At 50.8% G+C, this 27,620-nt stretch overlaps 1 protein-coding gene across 3 annotated transcripts in view; it reads right to left on the bottom strand.

The window, feature by feature from the left end:
- Positions 1-20,767, bottom strand: part of RAB11FIP4 (RAB11 family interacting protein 4) — a 129,278-nt gene extending 108,511 nt beyond the window's left edge. For all 3 annotated transcript variants that reach the window (XR_010303924.1, XM_064150526.1, XM_064150527.1), the window contains exon 1: positions 20,344-20,767. Coding sequence is in view for 2 of the 3 variants with exons in the window: in XM_064150526.1 (XP_064006596.1) it covers positions 20,344-20,478 (135 nt within the window). In the remaining variant the exon portion in view is untranslated. The remainder of the gene's footprint in view (positions 1-20,343) is intronic.
- Between the last annotated feature and the right edge of the window lie 6,853 nt (positions 20,768-27,620).

Genomic DNA, 27,620 nt, shown 5'->3' with positions numbered 1-27,620 from the left:
AGGCTTCCTGTGAAGTATTGGGAGAAGTGATAACAGGGAGGTAATTGCTCTGTGTGGATTAAGTCTCAGCACACACAGCACACTTTAGACTGCCACATCGCTGAGCTTGTGCAGTACCTGGGAACAGTTTGCAAGCAGACACCCAGTAACACACACATTTCATCTGACACTTTCAGCTACCTTACATTTTATCACTGACATTGACTCCAAGTCACTGCTGAGAGATGGGCAGATACGGCAGAGCAGGAGATTGGGCATGACATACAAGGAAAGCCAGCAGAGATGGACTGCACCCCAAACCCTGCCCTTACAAACTGTCCTGATGGAGGAAAAAACATTGAGAGAAGCTGGACCTGATGTGCAGATCTGTCCTAGCCACCCACTAGAGTAAGATCTGAAGGCAACAGGAAGACTCCCATCGGCATGAGCCATTCCAAGAGGCAAGATTTAACAGTTGGCTGGTTCAGATAACAGCAAGCAACAACAACAAATTTTACTTCCTTCTCTATAATCAAAGTTTTTTTTCAGACTCCTTGTGTTACTTTTCCCCCAGTGAAAGCATTCAGAGCTAGGCTGGAGCAGCAGAGGATAGGCAGCCTGTGGTTCTCCTGTAATTATCAGCTGTCAGCTCATCTGAAAGGCTCCTGCTGCAGCAGAGGTACAATTAACTTCTCCTTTAGCAAGGCCACTGCTTAACTGAAACGGTTTGGAGGCTCTTCTTCCTCCCAACAAAGCTGTGCTCCAGCCTCAGTCCTTCACTCTCAGCCACCCACTGTAGGGAACTTGTTTCCCTCTAGCCTCAAACCCCAGCTAGTGCTGCAGCTCTGCGGCTCCGGCTCTCCGGGCAGCTTTTACACACACCTCAACGCAGGACATGGGGAGGCTGCACAGGGTGAACTGCACTGGATTGCTCCTGACCTAGGCATGGTCCACTCAGATTCACAGGTCTCTGCAGCACTCCACTCACAAGCACAGGCAGAAGGTACAAATCCTGCAGTCAAAAGTGCAGGCATTATGCAGTTTGGGTTAATTTCCTCTCACCACAGCATGCACTAAACATACTTTGGCTTACAGGATATAGCAAACACTACCTCAGCTCTTGCAGCTCATTGGAGCTGTGTTGCCATTTCATAGAATCCCAGGACTGCTTGGGTTGGAAAAGCCCTTTAAGATCCTTCTCTGGAGCCTTTCAAGGCCTGTCTGGATGTGATCCTCCATCACCGGAGCTAGATTGTATGGTCCTGCTCTGGCAGGGGGGTTGGACTTGATGATCTCTTTGGGTCCCCCTGACATCCTGTGATCATCTAGTCCAGCCATCAGCCTAAGACCACCATGTCCCTAAGTGCCATGTCTACATGCTTTTAAAATGCCTTCAGGGATGGTGACTCCACCACCTCCCTGGGCAGCCAGTGCCTGACCACTCTTCAGTCAATAAATTGTCCCTAATATCTGACCTAACCCTCCTCTGGTCCAATTTCAGGCCATTTCACAGGCTCCTGAAAGTCCATGAGGCTCTGAGTTGGGAGTGGCTCTCCAGAGCATCACCCTGCATGGCAGATTACTGCTCAAATGCTTATCCAAAACAGGAGCCAAACATCCACAGGCAGCATCTGGACTGTCCCTTTTCAGCCATGTGCCCTCTATATGCATCCTCTGATGTGGATTTTGCCCTTTTGGAACTAAGAGTGAGAAGCAGAGGCACAGAGTGTTGCAAACTCATGACCTGTTTGGAGCAAATAATGAGTGAGGCACAAAAAACTGTGGAGAATGGAACATTGGGAGGGTTATGTGGCAGCAGTGAAACATCACACACTACATTGTGCTTGACCAGAATCATTTATCAGATCCCCCCAGTAAATTGTAAACTCCACTTTCCCACCCCAGAAATAAAGTGGCGTTGCACACCAATTGCTGAGCAGACTCCAGCCACTGCAGCCCAGGGACTCAGCTACCACACACCAGCCACTCCTGACCAAATTTACACACTGGAGGGTGTCAAGACAAAGCACTGATTAAATGGAAGTTGCTGTAAATTCTGCTTAGCATCTTTTACCTCATAAAAGGAATGGAATTAACTCAAGCCCTGCCAAAAGAAATGAAATCACCACCCAGCACACAGCAAACAGCCTGCAAGTTCCCATTCTGACAGGGAGAAAAAAGAGGCAGCAGCAAATCCTGGGCAAATAACTCAGCAGTAAAGACTGGGGATGAGGGGAAAGCATTGGGCACTCAGCTGGAGCACAGAGGGATCAGTGATGGAAAGGATTTCCTCTTCGAAGCAGAAGAAAACTGCCATGGAGCTGTGAAGGTGTACTTGTAAAGCACTGGGCTGCAGCACCTATCCACTACCTCTCTGTTTCTGCTGTGAAAATCCTACAGAGCTGCTTTGGCAGGAGGGCTCCTAAGTTTTTAGCATACCCTGGTACAGCTCCTCTCATTCAACAGAACCACTCCAGGCCCAAGAACAATCTCAAAGTGGTATGAATCAGAATGTATCCAAGTTCAGTCACACCAGTGCTAAAGTAATGGAGAACAGAGCCAGACCCTTGAAATGTCCTTCAGTCCAAGGGAAGAAACACTCTAAACAGGATCTGTTCATCCAATAACAGGCAAAGAGAAAGTCTGAACCCTTCCAGGTGCTTTTCCATGAGGTCACCAAAGCTTCTGCTTTCTTCTGTTGATGTTCCTTGCAGAGTGTCAGAGAACAGACACCCTTTAGCTCTTTTATCCCATTAAGAAACAGAATAAGAAGCTTCTGGGACTTTTCAGCAGTAAAGACCAAAGACAGCCTAAGATGAAACATCTTTGCTTGTGTTTGAACAGATCAGTGCAATCTTACCACCGGGACAGACACTGACAAGATTTAAACAAGTGCTCAGTTTGCATTTAAGTTTCCAGTTAGAGCTTACAGGCATTTTGGTCCAGGTTTGGCTGAGCTCAGTGCAGGCAAAATTGAGAGTCCTGCACAAAACCAGAACTGCATCTTCCTTCTGTGCCACAGCCACTGCCCTGCAAAGATGCAGCTGGGAGTAAGCTTTTGTTCTTTGTGAGCAAGAAATTAAAGCAGAAACAAGAATCAGAGAATCATAGAATCCAGTAGCTTGGAAGAGAGCTCCAAGCTCATCCAGCCCAACCTAGCACCCAGCCCTGGCCAATCAATGAGGCCATTGCACTAAGTGCCTCATCCAGGCTTTGCTTCAACACCCTCAGGTACAGTGACTCCACCACCTCCCTGGGCAGCCCATTCCAATGCCAATCACTCTCTCTGCCAACAACTTCCTCCTAACATCCAGCCTAGACCTCCCCTGGCACAACTAGAAATTCTGTCCCCTTGTTCTGCTGCTGGTTGCCTGGCAGCAGAGCCCAACCCCACCTGGCTACAGCCTCCTTTCAGGGAGCTGCAGACAGCAATGAGCTCTGCCCTGAGTCTCCTCTGCTGCAGGCTGCACCCCCCCAGCTCCCTCAGCCTCTCCTCACAGGGCTGTGCTCCAGGCCCCTCCCCAGCCTTGCTGCCCTTCTCTCAACACCTTCCAGCATCTCACCATCTCTCTTGAATTGAGGACACAGCACTCAAGGTGTAGCCTGAGCAGTGCTGAGCACAGGGGCAGAAGAACCTCCCTTGTCCTGCTGCCCACACTGCTCCTGAGCCAGCCCAGGATGCCATTGGCTCTGCTGCCCACCTGGGCACACTGCTGCCTCCTCTTCAGCTCCTCTCTCTCAGCACCCCCAGGTCCCTCTCTGTCTGGCTTCTCTCAGCCACTCTGTCTCCAGCCTGTAGTGCTGCTTCCAGCTGTCATGGCCAAAGTGCAGAACCCTGCATTTAACCTTGTTCAATCTCATCCCATTGGATGAGATCTGTGTTTAAGCAGCAGCAGAGGTTACGGCTGCCATTGGCAAGAAGCAGTGAGCACTGCACAGACACCTGCAGTAAGTGCAGTGATCACAGCTGTTGTCAGCCACTGCTCAGCAGGCTGTTGCATATCTGCTACAGAGGAGTCTGCTGATAGCCTTGGAGGCAGCATTCCCACCCTTCTCTCTTCTGCAGCCACTCCAGCTCCTCCATTAACATTTCTGCTGAGTGCTCTTTAGATGACTTGAAGGTGCCAGGACTGGCTGTCTGCAGAGTCTTTGCTGCAATTTTAACACTCAAGCACTGAGCAGACACCAGGAAAGGCATCTTTTCCTCTCCCACTTTAGCCAAAAGGTTCTGAGGCCTACTCATTTTCTTTGCACCTATTTTCAGCTCTCCATGGCTCTTGGTAAAGGATGCTCTTCAAAATACATGGGAGCCCCTGCTCTTCACACTAATTGGACCAAATGAATTAGGGTCTATTTGGCCATCTGTGGAGATAGGCAGCCGAGCTCCACAAAGGTGCAGACCCATGGAGGGCTTTGCAATTCCATTGCTATTTCCATTTAGCTGAGGCAATTTTCTACTGGCCTCCTTGAAAACCTGATAGGCTTCCGAAGCACAGAGAGTAGCCCATGGAGAGGAAGCCAACACTCAGGAACATCTAAACTTCCCCTCTGACTTCCACACGCCGATGGACTGGATGGTGTCACACTGAGTCACATCACACAGGCTCAGTCTCTCCATGGAAAGAAAACACAAACCTCATCCTGAACCAGCATGCAGGATATGGTCTGACTCCACACAGTGGCTGGGTTTGCTTTCTGGTGTGAGCAACATAGTGATGAAAGAGCAAAGGGGAAGACTGTGGCAGATGACCTATCATTACAGGCCCGCGCTCAAGCTCTGCTCATGAACACTCCGACGAGAGGGTGGAATGGAAAAGCAACTTGATGCCCACTTCAGCAATGTACCTTCAGCCTTTGTGTAACAGGAGAAAATGAGATGTCACAGCTCAGGCTCTAAGCTCTGACACAACCCTTGCTTTGATTTAGGAAGAAGATAGGAGGGGGGAAATGCAGAGAGGAAAAAGGTACTGGAAGATAACGCGATCCACCATCCTGCCAGGGATGGGGGCTGGACTCAATCATCACCAGAGGCCCCTTCCAACCCCTACCAAGCTGTGATTCTCTGACAGTTACAGGTAATTTGGCCAATTTCCTGCCAGATAGAGGTGCTGACACTTGCACACAACACACTGTGGTGCTGACTAATGCATCGCTGCACCAACCTGTCACAGCATGTTGACAGACCTTCAGGGAGTGAACAGCAACCTGCTTATTTTCCTGTTAATCCTCCCCCTGTGATTCAGCTTGAAGGAATTGCATGCAGCCTTTTGTTCTCAAGGCACAGAAAAACTACATGCAGGGAAGGGCCCAGCTGAAGGATGCTGTCTAGCTGGTGGAGGTGTTTCTTCAGTTCTGGGTAAACAAATCTGTTCAGATTCTTGAACTCCAGGGCTTGAGCTCCCTCTGGAATCCCACAGAAGACAAGAACTTCACTAGGAGTTCCAAATCTGCACTAGGTAGGACAGAGCTGTGTGACAGCACCCACTGGAAAGGCTGCAAGGGACACAGAATGTACATCTTGCTAGGGGCCTCCAAGCAGGGCTAGAAGTAGCAAGAGAGAAAAGAAGAGACCAATGAAGAAACAGAAAACTGATATGGGTCAAGAACTGGCTGGAGGGCTGGGCCCAGAGAGTGGTGGTGAATGGTGCCACATCCAGCTGGCAGCTGGCACTGGTGGTGTGCCCCAGGGATCAGTGCTGGGCCCCAATTCTGTTCAATATCTTTACTGATGGTCTGGACTAGGGGGCTGAGTCCAGCATCAGTAAGTTTGCAGATGACACCAAGCTTGGTGCTTGGTCCCTGCAGAAGGGACCTGGATGGGTGGGCAGAGGCCAATGGGATGAGATTGAACAAGGTTAAGTGCAGGGTTCTGCACTTTGGCCATGACAGCCCCAACCAGCACTACAGGCTGGGGACAGAGTGGCTGAGAGCAGCCAGGCAGAGAGGGACCTGAGGGTGCTGGGAGAGAGGAGCTGAAGAGGAGGCAGCAGTGCCCAGGTGGGCAGCAGAGCCAATGGCATCCTGGGCTGGCTCAGGAGCAGTGTGGGCAGCAGGACAAGGGAGCTGCTTCTGCCCCTGTACTCAGCACTGCTCAGGACACCCCTGGAGTGCTGTGTCCAGTTCTGGGCCCCTCAATTCAAGAGAGATGTTGAGGTGCTGGAAGGTGTTTGGAGAAGGGCAACAAAGCTGGGGAGGGGCCTGGAACACAAACCCTATGAGGAGAGGCTGAGGGAGCTGGGGGTGTGCAGCCTGCAGCAGAGGAGGCTCAGGGCAGGGCTCACTGCTGCCTGTAGCTACCTGAAAGGAGGCTGTAGCCAGGTGGGGTTGGGCTCTGCTGCCAGACACCCAGGGACAGAACAAGGGGACACAGCCTTAAGCAGTGCCAGGATAGGCTCAGGCTGGATGTTAGGAGGAAGTTGTTGGCAGAGAGAGTGATTGGCATTGGAATGGGCTGCCCAGGGAGGTGGTGGAGTCGCTGTCTCTGCAGGTGTTGAAGCAAAGCCTGGCTGGGGCACTTAGTGCCATGGTCTGGTTGACCGGCCAGGGCTGGGTGCTAGATTGGGCTGGATGAGCTTGGAGCTCTCTTCCAACCTGGTTGATTAAATCCCTTTAAATCACAGTATGAGGTTACTCTTGAAGAAAACACGGAGGAGAGGAAACAACACATGGAGGAAAAGATGAGCAAGACATCCAGCACCTGCCTTACACTATGTGTGAGAAGAGTTGCACACACACTGCTGGTGTCCTAGACCTCTGCAAGCCTTTGCTAAAGCAGTGCACACAATGCCAACACTGGGCTGAGGCAGCAGAGAATCTCCTGCAGAGATTTTTCTCTGTCTTAGTAATTTTGATGACTCTGGTGGCTCCTGACTGCAAAGAGCTGAGCTCTCAGGAAAACAGAAGGTCTGCTTGCAGCTCAACTCAGCTATGATGTATTCAAGCACCTTTCTGCACCTGGCTTCTTTGCAGAGATCAGCTCTAATTGCAGCATGCAGGTGGAGGTTACCTGTATCAAAGCTCTTCTCTTGCACATTCTGTTTTGTGGCATGTGGCTGTGAGGGGCTCCTCACCCCTCACAGATGCTTAAGGAAGCTATAGAGCAGCTTATTTTTCCTAATTAAAAAAAATATTGCTATCTTTCACTTGGATATATTTAAATACTTGTACACTTTATGCCAAACAAGAGGAGACAAAGGCTTAGGTCAGCCTGGCTAGCACTGGGATGCTGGCAAGTGGAGCCCCCAGTTCAGTCAGAAGTCACTGTCGAGGAGCAGGCAGCATTTTTTTTCCCAGCCCAACTATGTTGTCAGAATATTCTGTGTTATCATTTGGTCTGACAGCATAATCTCCAAGTGTTGACTCACACCTGCCTTGAAGATTTCCTCTGGAACATCTTGATCAGTGAGCTAATTTCCTTCCCAGCCTCGCTCTGCTGCTCCCAATCTCCTCTTGCAGGAATGCTGAGCAGCTCAGCCGCTGCTCAGTAGAGCCCCGGAGTGTCTGCTTCCCTCCTATCCCAAACTGCCGGCAGGAGGCCACCAACAGCCCTGCCGAGGCCAGCGCTGCTCACACACCTTCAGGCATGCACTTAAAGGCCAGCCCCAAAAGTTGCAGGTTCAAATGCTCCATCTGTTTAAGAGGGACAGGGATCTGCAGGAGAGAGTCCAACGGAGGGCTACAAGGATGATGAGGGGACTGGAGCACTGCCTGATGAGAAGGGGCTGAGGGACCTGGGGCTGCTTAGTCTGGAGAAGAGAAGACTGAGAGGGGATTGAATCAATGTTTGCAACTCTCTGAAGGGCGGGGGGGGGGGGGGGGGGGGACAGGACATGGGCTCTGCTCACTGCTCCCTGGGATAGGACAAGGAGCAATGGATGGAAGCTGCAGACAGGAGGTTCCAGCTCAACACAAGGGAGAACTTCTTGACTGGAAGGGTCCCAGAGCACTGGCACAGGCTGCCCAGAGAGGCTGTGGAGTCTCCTTCTCTGGAGACTTTCAAGGCCCATCTCGATGCATTCCTCTGTGCCCTGAGCTGGATTGTGTGGTCCTGCTGTGGCAGGGAGATTGGACTGGATGATCTCTCTGGGTCCCTTCCAAGCCCTGACATCCTGTGTGTGATCTGTGATCTGCCAGTGCAAGGTTTCTGGTTCCCCATCTCCTGTTTCGTAGCCCTACTCCCCTAGAGTTACCTCTCCAAGAGTAGCCCTTGGCTCACCAGGAATATTATGCCAAGCTGATTTAATATCTCAGCATTCCTGACAGCCTTAAACATCTTAAAGCTTTTACAATCTCAGCAGCTTCCTCCGCTGCTTAGTTCTCCTTACAGATGATAAAACAGAATCAAGCAATAAATTAAGGTCTGTTCTGGAAGAAGCCCCTAGCAGTGAATGCAAATGACAGATCCTCACCCTGCTTGTGGAGTTTAATAACTAAATGTGCCTTTGCTCTGGAATTCTATCACACAGCTAAAACCTTTGAAAGCTGTCAGTTTTTACATCCCTTGTGCTTTCAGATTAATTTCCACAGGCTCCTGCTGAAATGGATGCCCTCAATCACACAGGACTTCTTGAGGGGAAAAAGTAAGGCTGAGATGCAACAAATCAGTGCAATCTGCATTCAGCTCCAGCCTTTTATTCATCTCCTTCCCTGTTCAGCTCAAACCATCACACAGAGAAACCAGCTGTACACACCTAGACCCCAGCAACACCACTGCAATCTGGGCACACACCTGAGTGCTTGGCACAACTGAAGCCTGTTTATTCTTCTCCCTCACTGCCTTTATCAGAGGTATAAATTCTGCCACATGCATCAAGCTATCCTCAGTGTCTGACTAGACTCATGCAGAGGAGGAGCACTTCAGGGGGTTGGAGTTTTTGAGCTTTTTCTTAGCACTGATGGATTTTCAGCACAAGTAATGGAGCTGCTTCTTATGCCAGTGAGTATCCTGAACTCTGGAAGGCAGCACTCTGATGACAGTGAAGCTCCTGGTTGCAGGTGGATCATCAGCCCAGCTTTTCTGAGGAAGGTGTTTCTCACTTGCCTGCTCTTTAGGAAGTGCTGACCACCAGCTGCACACCTGGGGCCAGCCACACACAAAGTTGCCATGGCAGGTTAATGCCTGTCACACCTCAGCCAGACACACTCCAGATCAGCCCTGTCGCCTCTTCTGCCTCATCATCAGCTACAAACCAGTCTTAGCATGTGCAAGGCAGTGAAAGGCTGCACCAAGGAGACCTCTGCTGAGATGCTGGGCAGACCCTTTTTGGTTACAGATTTTCACAGCCCTGCCTAAGTCTTTTTTTTCTGATCCAGCTACCTTGAATTCAGATTTTCCATCTTATTCCACAGAGAGCTTTGGCAAGAAATCTCCACTGCAAGCAAAGATATCAAACTCAACCTGCTTCAGAGCTATGTTGTAGGCTGCAAATGAAGGTTTGGGTGACCTTGAACCAGCATCTTTGTTTCCTTTCCCCACTGCTCTTGGGAACAGTACTTCATAAAGTAGCAAATGAGGAATCATTCCTGGAGGCCAAGTGACTCAGTGGAGCCTAGGGAAGTCTGATGCATTTCTTGACCACTTCCTGCACAAGTCCACACTCGTGCAGGTTCTGCCATGCAAATCAGTGCCCTAAGTCTCACTGATAGAGGTTTTTACCACCTCAAAGCTTGTACCCAACCATAAAAACCCAGCAGAGCTGTCGTCTTCAGCATGAGCTCAGCTGAAAAGTCTTCCACTAAATGCTTGTTACTGCAGAGATTTCAGGATTAGGGAAGCACCTTGCAGCTGAGCAAGACCATCTCTTCTGCGTGAGAGCAGAGCAGTGGCTGCAGGAGCCATTTTCCCCAGAAACAAGGTAATCTTTTGCTTATTACTTGCTCCGTGCTTGTGCCAACAGAGAGTGCAGCCCACCCCAGGCTGTGCAAACACAGAACCAAGCTCCTCTCCCTCTGCAGAGCCCTTAAGTCAGGTACAAGAAGACTATAGCCAAGAGGAGACAAAATCCTGAGTTTATTTGGTTTCTCAGGAGTCATCTGCAGTGTAGGGCATGCCAAACAAGACATTTAAGAGAGCTGAGTTTCAGTGTTTCGCCCTAAAAGAGAAATGGAGCTTGGTGCTGCCTCTGCCCACAGGGCTGGGGTGAGTAATTGCTCCTAGGATCTTCTGCAAGCCCGAGAGATTTCACATCCCCTTCTCTGACACCTGCACAACTCCATTTGATGTCTACAAATAGTGCCAAGAGGACAACACGCTCTGAGCATTAATACAGCACAACAGAACCTGCCTTCAAGAGCCAGCAGCCAGCGTGCCCCATTGTTCCACTGCTATTAGCAGCAGCGACAAGGAGAAAGCAGAGGGATCAGAGCAGCCCTGCTATCTACCACTCCAAGACACTTCTGTTACAGCACTTGCTGAGTGAGAGCCAAGGCTGCAGGAACCCAAGCCTTCATTTCAGATCTCCTACCATGTGGCAGACCCTGAATATTCATTGCCTATTAAAAGCTTTGAAAGTGTAAATTCATCCCACAATCAAGCGAGCTGATTTATTCACGCAGCTGAGTCACACTCATTTGCAGCCTCTGACCTAAATCTGCTCATCCAGCATGGACACACACACACACAAATGACTTTTTTTCATTTTGGTGATATTCACAGAAGAGAGGTGAATACTTCAAAAGAGAGTGTGGGGTCTCCCTCAAGCCACGGCTGACCCACAGCCTGCCCTCCTCTGCCGCTCCCCAGAAGCGGTGCAGATATTGCCTCTGTTACCCAGGCCATAATGAGCCATTTAGCAGAGACTCCACGGAATCTCCACGAGAATCACATCAGCTCTTTAATAAGAGTCTCTGAAGTGCCGAGCAGCAAATATCACAGAAACCTCACCTAAAGGGAACAATAATCCCCTCATTAATAACAGAAAGCACAACAGCCAGCTCGGCAGTGGGGGGAAATCGCTCTGCTGAGAGCAATGTGTTATTGAGTCTAGCACCTCCAGAGCCTCTTCCTAAGGCCAAGGTAAAATTTTGATAAGCCTCTGCTGTGGCTGGAAATGAAATCACCTTTTCAAAATGACCAGAGCCTGCTGGAGTCACTGACTTTCAGCAGAATTAAGAGAAGCATCAAATACAGTTTGGGAGTTTACATTTAAAATGCCATCAAAATGTAATCTTTTCATAGCTTCTCCTTCCTTCCCCATCTGAGAGCCCCCTGACATTCCCTGAGTTCATCCCTGAGACCACAGGCTCCTGAAGGAAGAATGAGTTTTTGAAAGGTTAGTTAAAGTTCAGTCCAGTGCTGAAATTGCCATCACAATCTAATTGCAGTGTGCACTGAGCACACACTTTAGGTATTAAAATCGATTTCCACTCCAGGTTGGCCATTTACCCCCAGAAACCAGCTCCTGCATGTGGCTATTAAGATATAGACACATAGATACTGCACCAGTACAAACACTGACACCCTGTTCACAGCCTCCTGCCTCTCACCTGCATTGCTTTTGTTTGGTTCCTGCTGTCCCTCTGCTCACAATCTATCCATCTGATGAGAGCCTTCTCCCTTCCCTTTGCCATACCTCTGCCCAGCTCACTTAAGAGAAACCACAGGCTGGTGTTGATGATGGCACACAACTAGCATCACTGACAGCAGTGTCACCAAAATTAAGCAGGCATAGTAACAGACTGATTGTAAAATGGGTAAGTTTCTATCAATAGTAAGGGTGGGAGAGAAAACACAGTGGGGAGAGGAAGGGAGAAATTCCAGTTGAAAAGGTATTTGGTTAGCTGGAGCAACCCTATCTGTGACTGGCACACCTGCAGCTCAGTGAGGGACTCAAGCTCCCAAAACACAGTGCAAAAAGGGGAGGAAAGGTGCCAGTGAGGTGCCAGATCAGCTCAGTGAGGTCACATCACACAAGGCACCTTCGAAGGACTCCAAGAACACCCTTCTGGGGCCCTAATTCTTCATACAACTCCACCTCCTCCCAAATAAGAGGCCAGTTCTGCATCTCTGCCTCTGTGCAAGGTGCTTGGAGGGTCCTCAGCTTGGTGTCCTTGTGGGCTCAGCAGCCAGCTCTGCTGCAGCCAAGAGTGAACACAGTGAATACTGTGTCCCTGCAGCCATCCTGTGCCATGCACAAGTCTGCAAGATGATGAACCTGACTCTCATATCTCATCAGAGAACACAGTAAAAGGTGTGGGGGAAGGAAATCAGGCCCAATGTTTCATAGCTGTTATCCATGGCAACCCTTCCCCCTGTAGAAAAGGTATCTGAAATGTGCCTCTTCACACTTCTTCCCCAAAATAGAGGCACTAGGCTATTTCTTGCTATACAAGGACAGTCTACACTCCTACTCTGATCACTCTGCCCTGTAAATCCAGAGAATCAGTGCCACAGAACAGGGCAGCATCTACCAAATGCAAGCAATGGCAAGCACTGGATTAGGAGCAGTGCCACTGAGCAGAGCATTTGCTAAAGAGCTGCTACAGCAGCCAACTGCAATAAACCCAGAGGAGATTTACAGCCACCCTTACTCCACCAACTCAAGCAAGCAAGCCTTTCACCTGAGATGCTGTGTAAATCATTCCTGTTTATAACCACTTCCACCAGCTCCTCCAAAGCTCCTTTCCCTTCCAGACAGTGCAGATTTGCTGGAACACAGCTGGAGTCTGTGGCCTGGCTCAGGAGCAGTGTGGCCAGCAGGACCAGGGAAGTCCTTCTGCCCCTGTGCTCAGCACTGCTCAGGCCACACCTTGAGAGCTATGTCCAGTTCTGGGCCGCTCAACTAAAGAAAGATGAGATACTGGAAGGTGCCCAGAGAAGAGTAGCAAGGCTGGGGAGGGGCCTGGAGCACAGCCCAAGAGGAGTGGCTGAGGGAGCTGGGGGTGTGCAGCCTGGAGAAGGCTCTGGGGAGACCTCATTGCTGTCTAGAACTACCTGAAAGGAGGTTGTAGCCAGGTGGGGTTGGGCTCTCCTCCCAGGCACCCAGTGACAGAACAAGAGGACCCAGGCTCAAACTGCACCAGAGCAGGTTTAGGCTGGACGTTAGGGAGAAATTCTTCACGGAAAGAGTGCTTGGCATTGGAATGGGCTGCCCGGGGAGGTGGTGGAGTCACCATCCCTGGAGGTGTTTAAAAGGAGGCTGGATGAAGCACTTAGCATCGTGGTTTAGTTAATGAGAAGGGTTAGGTGACAGGTTGGACTCGATGATCCTAGAGGTCTTTTCCAGCCTGGTTAATTCTGTGAGCCGATTCACCACCAGCACTTGCACAGGAGCACCCACCAAAGAGCACAACGATGAGTCCAAACGTGAAGGAAGGAATAAACTGGGAGAAGAGCACCGTGAGGCCAGGACATTTGCACGGCTCCAAACCGCCTCCAGCAGAAAGCAGCACTCAGAGCCGCGGCGCTGTGCAGGGGCAGTGGTGATTACAGCCCCATTCATCACCCATCCCTTGAGGCATCGCCGATCCCCATGCAGCCTGATCGAGCCGGAGATGTCCCTGATGAATTGGACGAGGTTTGAGGGTCCCTCCTAACCTGCTGCAATGTGTGAATTACCCAGCGCTCGGTTCCCCCCCACGCTGCTGCTGCAAAGGCAGGTGTTAGAGTGCCGGGGAGAGTGCCTGGCGCTCTCTGTTGTCATTCAGGTGGTTAATCACTCCCTGCAGCCACTTAACTAGGTGCAGCAGCAGGCTAGGTTGTTATCTAGGTCCGGGGTCATGTGTGTCTCCCAAAATCCCGCACATTTTAAGAAGTGTTAGGACTTCTCCAGCTCTTGAGCTAGATCAAATCTTGAGCTGATCCTGATCAAATCAGGGATTTTAAAATGTTGGTGCACATTAGCATTAAAATCAGATAAAACTGATAGGAAATGGTAACACCAGCTCCACCGAGAATAAAAGCAATGACTTTTACTCATCTAAGCTTTATAAAACAATTGATTTCTTTCCACTCCGCTGCTATAAAAGCACTGCTGCCGAGCAGGAGTCAATTGTGCTAAATTGCAGCTAACGATGCAATTCAGAATCGAGAAGAAAGAAGCAGCAAGCTGCACTGGGGATCCTCCCCACAAATACTAGATGGCAGTGACTCGTCTCCCCCTCCAAGACTAACCCTCCCTTGCAGCAGTTTTGTCTAAGTTACTTTTCAAAGCTTAATCGTGTTGGAGTTATGAATAATATCAGGACGTGCAGCAAATCTGAAATCCTCCCCAAGATCTGCAAGAGCAAATTTCTGGAGAACATGTAAACATGTCACAGATGAGGAATGCTGATTTTACAGCTTAGCAGCATGGCTTGAATCGGGCATGGAGAGGGGGAAAGGGAGGGGGAGGTGGAAATTTACATAGAAAATATCTGGTCTTGCTAGGCAGCTAACGCTGTAACTTCCCCACTTACATATGCTGCCTCCCAAGCTGCACACAAAAGATGCAGTGCTGCTGTCTCCCGTGCCTGAGCCACATGCCAAAGCTTTCCTCCACTTTTGCATTTAGGAATTCATGAGCTGGAAGAGCAGAGATTTACACTGGAAAGCAGGAAGAAATTCTTGACAGTGAGGGTGGTGAGACACTGGAAAAGGCTGCCCAGGGAGGTTGCAGGTGCTCCTCTCTAGAAGTTGGATGAAGCCTTGAGCAACCATGGCAGAGGAGCTGGAACTGGATGTTAAGGTCCCTTCCGAGCTAAACCATGCTGTGAATCTATGAAAGAAGGTAAAAAGGTGACTGGGGCTCACATTCTTCCCTGCAGTGTAGAATATCTCCTACCCACTGACCATCAAACTCTGCAGCCCTGCTCTAGAGTGCCTACCGAGGAGGAAAGAGGTTACCCTTTTCACTGTATCTCATTCCAGTTCCAGGTATAACACAGACAGGAAGAGGTTTCCGAGTCCCTTTTAAAAGCAGAGCAGGTGTTTAGTCTCCCTTCTTGGCCTTTCCAACCCAACACAGCCTAATGATAAGCCAACATCATATCACTGCACCTGGACTGACTGCAAGCACTGAGGCAGCTATAAACCAGTCCTTTAAATACCAAGAAGTGCCACCAAAATTGTTTGCCTCCCCTCTGAGCATCAGAATCTCACCGTTTCAGATCTCTGACTTGCATTGCAAGACACAGCACCAACCCCTTCTTAACCACACACAGAACCCCCCTCCGAGCTCCTACCTTTGAAATGCAAACACATCACACAAGGATTTAAAGTCAGGAGTGCTCAGCAAACCTGCAGCTTCTCTTCCTAACAGCGCTTCAGAAAACGTGCGATAAACAGGCAGTGTTTGATAAACAGCACGTTCTAAGCTTGCCTTATATTTAGAAACAGAGTCAGTTTCAGGATATACCAAAAGGCTGCTTGAAACACAATCACTGCTAGTTTGTATTGAATTAGGCAGGCTACAGTGACTGTACCTTGACTAATCCATAAAGTTAATACTCCACTGTGCCATTTCAGAGCTGCAATTTTCCAGGGCCCTGTGAATGCTATGAAATATCTGGGTCATTAGCAAATGTAGTTATAAGGAGCCCAAATGCGTGGCAGCCTTGCTGTAACCTAGAGAACGCTGTCACACAGCAGTGCTCTTCACATCCTCGGGACTGCTAGGCTAATAGTTTATTTGTTCTGTCAGTAATTGTATTCAGGAAAAGCGGAGAAGAAAGAAGTCATCAATAACTCTTCCCTGCCCCATTATGAGGATGGCAGCATTGCCTGGTAACACCCTAATGCTTTTCTTTCCGTGTCTCAGTGCCAAAGTCCCTTCTTTCCATGCCCAGAGCACGCTGCACATTATCAAGAAGATATGAACCAGTCTCTGCCACCACACACACAGATGGGAATTTGCAGGGATTCCATTAATTTCTGGGTGCAGCTCTGGCTAGGAGTCTGAAATTCACCCTTGTCCCATTCAGGAAGCCCCCATGTTGTCATGCAGTGAAATGACTTCTGCTCCCCACAAGGCACACCAAATATGATAGAGTGGTTGGGGTAGAAGGGCTGTGCTTAGAGCATGACTCCATCAGGTGGCCCTGGGAGACACCTGAGAGCAAGACAAAACAGAACACTGGGACTGGCATTAAACTGAGCCAGCAGCCACAATCTACTACCCAGGCAGCACTTCTGATGCCTTTAATTTCAGCGCAAAACCAGGATGAATGGAAGCAGCTGAAATCAGCAACAAGCATCTCTCTCCCTGTTTCAATAGATCCTTTTGGCCAGAAAGTCTCATTTTATTTCCACATGAAATATGTGCACTTGTTTTCAGCAACTTCTGCTCTACACCACTAGCAAACCACTGACCTCCAAGGAATTACTGTCCACTGACAAGAGCAGCTAGTATTGGCCTACAGATTTTACTAGCTCACTCTCAGCTGGGACACTGCTTGAAGTTGAGGAGCAGCTGTTGATCTCACCACGACAAAGGCTGCTGGGTAAGCACTTGCATGGTTTTGGTTTGCACAGCTACTGGGTAAGCACCTGCATAGTTTTGGTTTGCACAGCTACTGGGTAAGCAGCTGCATGGTTTTGGTTTGCACAGCTATTGGGAAAGCAGCTGCATGGTTTGCAAGGCTACTGGGTAAGCACCTGTACGGTTTGCACACCTCCTGGAGGTGATTATGGACCTCAGGAAGTTGTCAAGACGTTCAACATGTTTCCCTTGTGACTGAAAACTGAATGCAGAGCTCGAGTAGAATCTGGCATGCTAAGATATCAGCTGGCACTCTCCTGAAATACACATTCACAGAACTGGGGCTTGCTGAATATGTCACTCACAGAGCTCCCAGACGCTCGGCTGCTGGTGCAACTATCTTCCCAGGGAAAGGGGACCAGATGGAGAGCCACTCTTGGCATTTTTCAGTGTTATGTGAAGAGTTTCTTCAGCTAGTGAGCACATGCCACCCGGGCAGGTCGCTCTGGAAACAGCCCTTTACATCTGCCTTCAGATTCCTCCTCAAACAGAGCATTCAACAGGGAAGCCAGGCTCAGCCTGCTCTGCTTAGCCACTGGACCAAATGTCTCACCAAGGAGTTTGTGTGGTCAGTGGAGATAAAGAAGCACCTCCTTGGGTCCCTCCAAGTGTTCAATTGCTCATCAGTGCCCACAGAGGAAGGTTAATTTGCACAGCTCTGATACCACACTAACTTAGGAACAGGCAAGCCTCATGGAATGCAGCTGTTGTGTAAAATGAGGATCATGGACTGTGCAAACAATAGGAAATTGTAACTGTGGGCTGGAGAAAGAAGTGAAGAAGAGCAAACAGGTTTAGACTGACTCTGCAGTCAGTCTGTCTCATCAGTGGGTCAGGGAGGAAGGGGATGGATGCCCCAAACTACCACCAGGAGATCCCCACAGTATGTAACAGGCATGAGTGCAGGAGATTGACAGTTGTCATGGATTCCATGAAGTGATATGAATATGCTAATCACTTCCTAGGAAAACGAGGATGATGCATGAGGTGTAAGCAGACATCCTCTGAATTCTGCTGCCTTTGGCACCCTTTGGTGGAGCAATCCCCTTTGTGTCCAGCACCAAAATAAAGGAATGCTGCTCCCTAACACCTTCTTGGGCTTAGAGAGTCTTCTTGCCATATTCAGTAACAATTTTTGGTGACCCAGACAGGACAAAGCTTTTGATCCTCAATGGATCCTGGGGTCATGGACCAAGACCAGCCAGCACTGAGGATTCTCAGTAATGAACCCCAAATCCCCAGACTGAAGTGTCTCAGAGCAAAGACTCATAAATAAAACAGCAGCAGAAGACGCAAAATAAGTAAAAGATGAGTTTCTTTTGTTTAACTTGGTGTCTGTGTCCCTTGTGCTGACCCTGTCAATTGGCAATAGATAAATTGGTGTCATGGATGCAACACAAAATTAAAATGTCTTTCTTTTGGCAAAAAAAGGCTAATAGTGCTACTGTAACCTATGATATTTTCAGGTGGGAACACTTCCCTTCTGGTCAAGCTGTAACAGAGGATTGCACTCAAAATTAAATGCTGGGTATGGTTGAACAGTTTCAACAAAGATCTGAGAGAGACTCGGTAAAGTGAACGCAGCTAACTGAATACTGTAACATGCTGATAACGTGACCCATAGATACTGGGAATAACGTTTGCAGACCACCCCAGACTGAGTGGCAGTGTTGATCTGCTCGAGGATAGGAAGGCTCTGCAGAGATCTGGACAGGTTAAATACACAAGCTGAAGTTCTGCACTTCAGTCACAATAACCCCAAGCAATGGTTGGGGTAGAGTGGCTGGAAAGCACTCCTTTGGAAAAGGATCTGGGGCCAGCTGAACACGAGCCGGCAATGTGCCCAGGCTGCCAGCATCTCTCAATGCTGGTAATCTCTCCTGTGCCTGCTCAGTAAACCAGCCCATCCTGAACCCCAGATACTGACAAGTGCTACTTTTCTACTGCTGTCATTCTTGGCATTTCCAATTCTCTTTCCCTTCCCATTGCATTTAAATATTTCCCAACTGACATACTCCAATTCACTCTAAGCTTACAAGATCACCTCCTGAATCCTCCTTGGTAGCTTACAGAACCTGCTTCTCTCTCAAAGCCTTAGAGATGTCTAAGAGCAGAAAGGATTGTTATGATCCTCAGTGACATCCTGCTGCAAAAGTGCCACTGGAATTTGACCAGTCTTCCATAGTGCTGCAAGACAAAGCCTCTGATCTACCTCCAAAGAAATGCAGCCGTGCAAAAAGCAATTCTGATGCAGTCTACCTGGCAGTAAGGATTTCAAAATACTTCTATTAGTTTATATAAAATTGTACAACTTGCCAAGAGACAAATAAACCCATAAATCAAGAAAGCTCTATACTATTACTCATTTCTCCTCCTTATTTTGCTGGTTAACATAAACCCCTCCATCTACTCATTAAGAAAATGTTTAACAGACCTGTGACTATCTGCAAGCAATAAGCCTTCTGTCTCCTGGTCTCTTGATCTCATTCACAAGCTGTGTTTAATTACCAGCAGCAAGCCAAAAATAAGTCATCTGCTCCGACAATTACTGTGAATTCACTCTGGTTTTGCTGCCTCTTTGGCATCCCTTTATAAAGCACCATTTTATCGGCTCCTCACATTAATTTGGTTTATTGTACTTTAAAAATGGACTGAAATTGTGCCAGGGGAGGTTTAAGTTGAAGATTAGGAATATTTTCTTTCCTGAAAGGGTGGTCGGGCACTGGAATAGGCTGCCCAGGAAGGTGGTGAAGTCACCATCCCTGGATGTGCTCCAAGAAATGCGTGGGCATGGCACTTTGGGACATGGTTTAATGGCCATGGTGGCCTTGGGTTCAAGGTTAGATATGGTGATCTTAAAGGTCTCTTCCAACCAAAACCATTCTGTAACTATGAAAAGGTTGACTGATACTGGTTTTCTGAGTCCTCCCCTAGTCCCAACTCCACTCTCAAGCAACCAGGAACGGCTGGAGCACATCGTGAAGCATCTAGCAGTTAAGCGCAGCGTCCCGAGCTCTCCAGGGCCGCCAGCCTCTCTTGCTGGTCAGTATCACCGGAGGTGCAGCCCTTGGCTGACTCACTTCAGGGAACCGTTTCAAACCAAACGCCCCTTACGGCTCTCTCAGCCCCTGGCCCGAATCCCGCTCCCGTTTACACTGATGTCATGGCTTTACACTGGATTGACACCGCTCCCGCTGACGCAGCCGCTCCGGCGCGACCCGCGGCACCGCTCCGGATTTACGCTGTGTCACTGGAGGGCTGAGCGGAGCCCTCGCTGCCAGCCACCACCTGAAGCGTTTAGGGGGCACCTGCCCGGTGCCTCCCCGACTTTCAGCCGCTTCTGCACTTCAGCGGCCCGCGGACAGCCTCGGCTGCCGCTCCCCTCACTCGGGCTTCGCTCGCAGCGCCCCACGGAGCCCGGGACCCCGCAAAGCCGCGGCTCGGCGGGGACGGAGAGGACCCGCGCTGTCACCGGCACGAACGCACCGCCCCGAAAGGAACAGCGACCCCCGAGCGCTCCCGGGACGGCCGGGAAACAGGGCACCGGAGAGGGTCCGAGCGCTCTACCGCAGGGGACAGGGAGCCGAGTCAGCCTGGGGGGTCTAGACCGCCCTGAAGGCAGGGGGAGGCTCCGGGACCCTCTGAGGGCCGGACTCAGCGGGGAAAGGAGAGGGCGCCTGGGTGGCCCTGCGGGAATGGTCGTCATAGGGACGGCCCTGCGACCCCAAGAGGGACGGGAGGAATCTGGGCCGTGATGTGGGACGTTTGGTGCCGGGGTGGGTGCCCCGGGTGGTCCCGGCAGGGCCTGGCCGGACAGAGCCGCGCCCGGTTCCCCTCACAGTAGCAGCAGGTGAAAGTTGCGCGGCGGCCGTGGGCCGGGCTGGGCAGGACCGGGGGTCGCCCCACTCACCTCATCCCCCTGGCCGAACTGCAGCCCCAGGGCCACGAAGTGCTCCACCCGGATGAAGCCGTCCGCATCCTCGTCGCACACATCGAAAACCTCCTTAAGCTTCCGCAGGAATCGCAGCAGGCTCGCCGGCTCCATCGCGGGCGTTAGCTGGAGGCCAGCGGCACGGCCGCGGCCGCAGCAGCCATGATCGCCCGCGCCTTCAGCCGGTGCGTGACATCAGCGCCGGGCAGCGGGGCGGGAGGGACGGCGAGGAGGAGGAGGGAAGGATGGAGGGAGGGATGAAGGGAAGCGGAGGGAGGAGGCGAGCCCCGGGCGGAGGGAAGGAGCCGAGGACGGGAGAACAATGGGGCAGAGCTGGAGGATGGGGAGGGAGACGCGGGGGGAACGTTGGGCGCTCGGCAGGGGCGGGGCCGCCGCCAGGGGGCGCAGCGGGAAGGGGAGCGGCGGCGCCGGGCGGGAAGAGAAGGGAGGCAGTGAGGGGAGACTGAGGGGGCGGCAAATCAACGTGGACAGGGCCAGCTTGGGTGCAGCAGCTATAAGGAGCCTCCTTGGAAAGGAAAATCGCCCCAGGGAGGAGGGAATGGAGCAGGAGGAGCGAGGGAGGCAGGAGGAAAAAGAAGAGCACGCTCCCTACCAGCGGCCGAGGCACCGCAGGCACCTCCGCGATCCCTCCGCTGCTCCACGCCTCGGTCCTGCTCCCCAGACAAAACGCCAGGCACGCTGCGATTGATCCTGGGGCAAAGCCACTGACCCTGGTTTGAAGAGGTCCAGGCTTGGGGAGAAAAGCAGAGTGGAGGGCTTAGGGGCAGGCAAGGCAAAGGAGGACCAGCGGAGCTTCCCGCGCTCCGTCAGGTGCCCATGGATGGATGGGGCTGGGACGGGCACTGCTCACCTCTGCCTTAACGAGGCACAGCTGGGAGCGAGGGGGTGGCCCTCACTGAAACCTCCCACGGCTGCTCCGCTCCGCCGCTGGGTTTCCATTTGCTCTCTCTGTCCTTTTTCTTTCTCCACCATCTGTGGACTGCTTTAAAAGCCCACTCCTATGAGCTGCCAGAGGGAATGGTTTTTGGTTCTGAGGATAACAGGACAGCATCTTGGGGTGGAAGGAGCAGTGGCCGAGTCAGGCTGAGGCGCTCACCGCCTCTTCAGCGCTTCCTTCCCACAGCGGTGGCTGAGCACAGGTGATCATCCATCACCGAGGCATGTTCAGCAGGGGATTGATAAAGCTGGCATCTGAAATGACCCTGAAAGTGCAGCAGGTTTTGAACTGAGACAGCATCCATTCATTCCCTTCTCGCACTCCCCATGTGGCCCTCGGCAACCCTGAATTCCCACCATCAGAGCTGGTCAAATTCACCTCTTTTTCTAGGAACCAGTACAAGCTTTCTCAGGAAGTTTGCTTCTTTGATCCCTTTTATGTGCAGATTCAGGGCTGGGAAGAGCCTATAGGGCTGTAAGTCAGCTGTCAGTCAACATCACAGTGACAGCCACACAGCACCAGCAAAGCAGCTCCCCACATATTCACCCTCTGACATGGAGGCAAGGAGCCGGCTCCAGAGCCCCTGCCTCCTTGACCTTCCTTTAGTTTTACAGCAAATGCAGAAGAGTTCTCCTGTTCCCATCCTGGTGCACAAAAGGGTCTTTCCAGACTGTGAAAGAAAAAAGCTAAATCAAAGTGCAGAGATGAGATGCGACCCTTGGGAGGCAAAGGATTTGTGAAGAGACGTGAGGAGATCTGAAAGAGAAAACGCAAGCAAAATATTTGATCATCAAACTTCTCTGAAGTTATCTACTTAGAGCAGGATTCTTAAGATGTGGAGGTGTTTAGCTTTTATCTCAGGACCCTTGAACTCATCTTTGTGTTACAAGGTGATTGAGCTTAGCACACACCCCCCAGGGGCACCTATTGAAAGTATTCAGACATCTTTGAGCTGGTCCCCCCCAGAGCTGTGGCAGGAACCTGTGTGGAATCAGTTACTGTCGGTCTAACTGTGCTGAGGTGGAGTTCAACCTCAAAGCTTCTGAGCACATCTGTGTCATTGTCACACCTTGTTTGCAGAGATTGCTCAGTCTGACTCACCTCTGTGTGCAGGTTCCAGGCAGGGAAGTCACACCAAGTATTATGGGGGGAGGGGGAAAGGATGGAATGCTTATTCCTGTTTGCCATGACCAGAGGAGGAAGTTGTCCCCCCTCAAGAGTGGTCACACACTGTCTTGTGAGATCCTGTTAATTTACCTTCTGCTAGAGGGAGAATGACGTTGACCTAGATATGCTAGTTAGGGGCAGCATAAATCCAGACCCAAACTATCATCATTAAAATCTGTGTCATTCTTGCATTGATTCACAAAGTGGGAAGATAAAAAGTGCTCCAGGAATAGGCACTACAGTTTGAGGAGTTAGTACCGAGGTCTAAGAAGTGCCACAGACAGCTTGAGTGCCAGAAAGCAGCAGAATCAAGCTGATAAGAGATCTGGAAAGGTTGTAGAGGCTGTCATCACAGACAGCTGAATGATCTGAGCAGAGATCTGACAGCTGGGAGATGATTTGACAGCACTGAACACAGGAGCAGTGTGATGTGAGATGCTGCCAGTAGACATGCAGGGTCTGAATGCTGCAGGTGCCCCCAGTGTGCTGTAGGTAGTTGCACAGGCAAGGGGGAAGCTCAGTTTTTGTTGCCAAGGGATGTAGCTGACATCAGCCCTTGCTGCTCTCCACCTCTCCAGTTCTGGGTGGAAGCTGTGGCAGCACCTGTGAGCTGTTGTTCTTACTGCTGGACAGCCAAATAGCATTTAGCCAGAGATACTTGGCAACTTCTTCACTTGACTCATGCCCTGTGTGGAGTAAGTATTTCACAGGCTGCAAATCTAGTTTTCTGAACTTGAAATATGACCAGTGGTGGTCCCACCACCTGTGCCTGCTAAGAGGAACTAGTGCAAGAGGAAACATTGCACTGAGGACCGCAGGCCGTGGCTGTCATTTGCAGGCTTTCTTTACAATCAGCTGCTTTTCCATCACTGTCACTTCCACTTAGCCAGCAAATTGTAATCTGGTGGCAGGAACAGCATCCAAAAGAGTGCAGGCCCCGGGGCTGATGACCTTATCTACAATTCTGGTTGTGTTCCAGCACTTGGTGGCAACCTCTTGAGGCTCAGCCTCTCCAGCACTGTTCTCTTCATAGCATACACATCACTGACTGTGTGGTGCCTAACAGTCTCACTTTTGAATCACAGCCTGTGTTCCATTGGCCACTGGAGCTCTGATTAGGAACATAACAGATGTGCTGTGTCAGCTGGGTGGGAAGAGACCTTAAAGATCATCCAATTCCAACCCCCCTGCCATGGGCAGGGACACCTCCAACTAGACCAGGGTGCTCAAGGCCCCATCCAACCTAGATTTCAACACTTCAGCCTTGGAGCCTCCACAGCTTCTCTGAAGAACCTGTTTCAGTGCCTCACCCCCCTGAGGGGAAGAATGTCTTACTAACAGCTGATCTAAATCAATTTCTTCCCAGTTTTGAGCCATCACCCCTCACCCTGTCGCTCCCAGCCTTTGTACAAAGTCTCTCTCCAGCTCTCCTGTAGCCCACTTCAAGTGCTTTAAGGTCTCCCCAGAACCTTCTCTTCTCCAGGCTGAAGAAACCCAACTCTTTCAGCCTGTTCCCATAGAGGTGCTGCAGCCTCTGCTCATCTTCGTGGCCTCCTCTGGGCCCCAGTGAATGCCGGTTCTGGTTAAAGCAGGCTCCTTTAGCTCATTTGCAACCCTAAAGCCTTGCTGTGGTTGGGGTTGTGCTCAAAGCCCACAGCGTCTGCCCTCAGCACCTTGTTGCTAAGTTCAGTGATGCTCTGCATCAGCTCCCACAAACCCACGTCCTCTGCCAGCTCGCAGGGGCACGCTCCTGGTTGCAAGTGCTGCGCAGGTCTTGCCAGGGGCAGCAGCTGCGGCGCCGAGCTGGCGCTGTCCCCGTGGCATTCGGAGGTCTCCTTACTCCACCAAGTGGCCGCTGCGCTCTTCTGTCACCGGCCACGGGAAGCCACCGCTGGCCACCTCCTGTAGGGCAGCAAGAGGAGGCTGCTGTGCTCGGCGAGGAAAATCATACGCAAGGCAGAGGCAAACAAAGAGAATGGGATAAAGCAAACTCTCTTCCTGCCCCAGGAGACCCCAGTCCTCCAAACGCTCTAAGACCAAACCTGTCTGCTGTTACACTCCAGAGCCTTCCTCCTGCCTTCTGTCAGCTCTTCTCTGACGAGCTCTAAGCAGCTGGGTAGACTTATTTGCACAACAGATGAGAAGAGAGCATGCAGTGGCATCTGGCAACTGAAAGCATTCAGTGGTGAGACCCTGGAACAGATGACCAGGGAAGTCTTGGATGTCCCCTCCCTGGAGGTGTTCAAGGCCAGGTTAGCTGAGGACATGGAAAACCTGGGCTGAGTGGGATGTGTCCCTGCCCATGGAAAAGGGGTTGGAACTGGATGGGCTTTAAGGTCTCTTCCAATCCAAACCATTCCATGAACCTGTGAAGTGGTGCAATAAGGTCCCTGATGCCTGCTGGGCCACTAAGTCATTCCTGTCCCTTTGTGCTCCAGGAAGAGCTCTCCACAGGAGATTCTGATTACAATGAAACCTTTACAACTCCAAGTCAAACACCTAAAAAGGAGACCCAGAACAGTAGCTACAGTCAGGTGATTTTCAACTTCACCCCCCAAAAGAGTTGCCAAGAAACACACAAAGATTCCTCTCTAGCTCTAACAAGCAGACATCACCACACCTAAACCCCAGATCCCAGGCTAGGTTGGAAGAGGACTCCAAGCTCATCCAGACCAACCTAGCACCCAGTCCTGCCCAATCAACTAGATCATAGCACTAAGTGCCTCATCCAGGCTTAAACACCTCTAGGGACAGCAACTCCACCATCTCCCTGGGCAGCCCATTCCAATGCCAATCACTCTCTCTGCCAACAACTTCCTCCTAACATCCAGCCTAGACCTGCCCTAGCACAGCTTGAGGCTGTGTCCCCTTCTTCTGCTGCTGGCTGCCTGGCAGCAGAGCCCAACCCCACCTGGCTACAGCCTCCCTTCAGGGAGCTGCAGACTACAATGAGCTCTGCCCTGAGCTTCCTCTTCTGCAGGCTGCACACCCCCAGCTCCCTCAGCCTCTCTTCATAGGGTTTGTGTTCCAGGCCTTTCACCAACCTTGCTGCCCTTCTCTCAGCACCTTCCAGCACCTCAACATCTCTCTGCAATTCAGGAGCCCAGAACTGGACACAGTACTCAAGGTGTCTCTGCTTAGCTGATTCACAGTATCTGAAAAGCCTGCTCAGCACAGAACCTACCTCTGCAGTTGGGTATTGAGACTGAGGGTGAAAATTAGGAGACTGAAAATGAGCTCCTGGGTTTGAATCAGCTTCAGTAGATAATGCTTTTTGCCTTCCTGCTGTATGCTCACTCAAGTTCCTTGTGATTCTGCAGCAGCTCTTGTCTAGGTGACATCCAAGTGGATGTTTTCCTACATTCTAAACCCTGCCTTGCCTCAAGAGTACTCTGGATTCAGATTTGTGCAGTACATCAGCAGGAAACACTGAGCAGCAGAGCCACAGGGAGACATTTGCTGGAACTGGATATTACCTGTGTGGCTTTAGCCTTCTGAGACATCCACCCTCCTCCCTGGAGTGTTGTAGCCACAGAACCAACAGCAGACCAAAAGCTCTGAGCCACAAGAAGTACTGAAGTGGGAAGTCCCTTTTCCAAGCTGAAGCCCAATACACTGATCTCAAGGTATGCTGCTTGCCTGCTCCCAGGAACAGCAGGTGTATTGGTCTGATTTAAGCTTCCCAGAGACTCAAAACCTAACAGGACAGTACAGTAACAGGATGCCTTCCCCTCTCCCCTTTATGGAAAGAAAGGAATTAGATGTGGAGAGTTAAAACACCCAAAGTATAGTCTTGCTTCGATTTGGAAGTTAGGAGGCAAACTTTAACAAGAAATAAAAGGTATTTAAGGTAGGGGAGTTACAAAATCACAGTATCACAGTATCATCAAGGTTGGAAGAGACCTCATAGATCATCAAGTCCAATCCTTTACCACAGAGCTTAAGGCTAGACCATGGCACCAAGTGCCACGTCCAGTCCTGCCTTGAACAGCTCCAGGGACGGCGACTCCACCACCTCCCCGGGCAGCCCATTCCAGTGTCCAATGACTCTCTCAGTGAAGAACTTTCTCCTCACCTCCAGCCTAAATTTCCCCTGGCACAGCCTGAGGCTGTGTCCTCTCGTGCTGGTGCTGGCCACCTGACAGAAGAGAGCAACCTCCCTGGCCACAACCACCCCTCAGGTAGTTGTAGACAGCAATAAGGTCTCCCCTGAGCCTCCTCTTCTCCAGGCTAAACAATCCCAGCTCCCTCAGCCTCTCCTCGTAGCCCTTGGTATAGGGAAGGGAATCCAGATGCAAAGTTGTATGTACAACCAGATTGATGGCAGTGGATGGAGGTGGATTCGGGAGGTGGTGGTCCCACCACCTGGTAGGATGGCCACCTGGCAAAAGAGGAGCAGCAGGAGCCAGGGTGGTGCTAGCAGCAGGCAGGGAGGGCACAGAGAAAGACACGGAAAGTTCCTCTGTTCTTCTATAGGGGTCTAGGCAGGGAGTGGGCTAACCACACGCCTGGGGTCAGGTTCAAACCGCTCCCAGGAAGGTTAACCCTTTATAGCAGGCAAGGAAAGGCTCCTGTGTGGCTCACTGCTTGAGAGCCAGGAAGGGGAAAAATCTTCCTTAGTGCAGTTTGTGGGAGCACTCAAGCCCTGGCTCTGACCAAAGAGCATAGTGCCATGCCCCTTCAGTGCTTCGGTTCTCAACCTCTAAGTCAAGGGGAGATGAAAACAACACCACAAAGGCAGAAGGTTGGATTTGTTTGCATGAAAATCACCCTCAGTGGTGAACAAAAGAAGTCAGTGGCTCTCAGACTACCTATGTAGTCACAACCCCAAGCTGCAGATGACACAGCCACTGGGGCGTTTCCTTTGGACTGGTCCAGCATCTGTAGTGTCTTACTAGGATGACTCACTCGAATGGCTCTGCCAAGTGGCAGCCCTTGTCTGGCCACAGCTTACCGCATGAAGTCACAGTGCATGAAGTGTGTCACTGCTGATCAGACACAGCAGGACTTCAACTCCTTCCAAAGCTGCTGCTGGACAGGTGACCTACCTCAGGGATGAGCCAGAGCTGTCACATAGCAGTGACAGAGCCTCTGGTGAAATGAAATGAAGGAATCTTCCTCGTTGTGAAAG

This window comes from Pogoniulus pusillus, chromosome 11, assembly GCF_015220805.1.
Source record: "Pogoniulus pusillus isolate bPogPus1 chromosome 11, bPogPus1.pri, whole genome shotgun sequence".
Classification (NCBI taxonomy): Eukaryota; Metazoa; Chordata; class Aves; order Piciformes; family Lybiidae; genus Pogoniulus; species Pogoniulus pusillus.
Note: the sequence above shows the minus strand (reverse complement) of the source record. Positions and strands in the feature narration are given on the sequence as shown.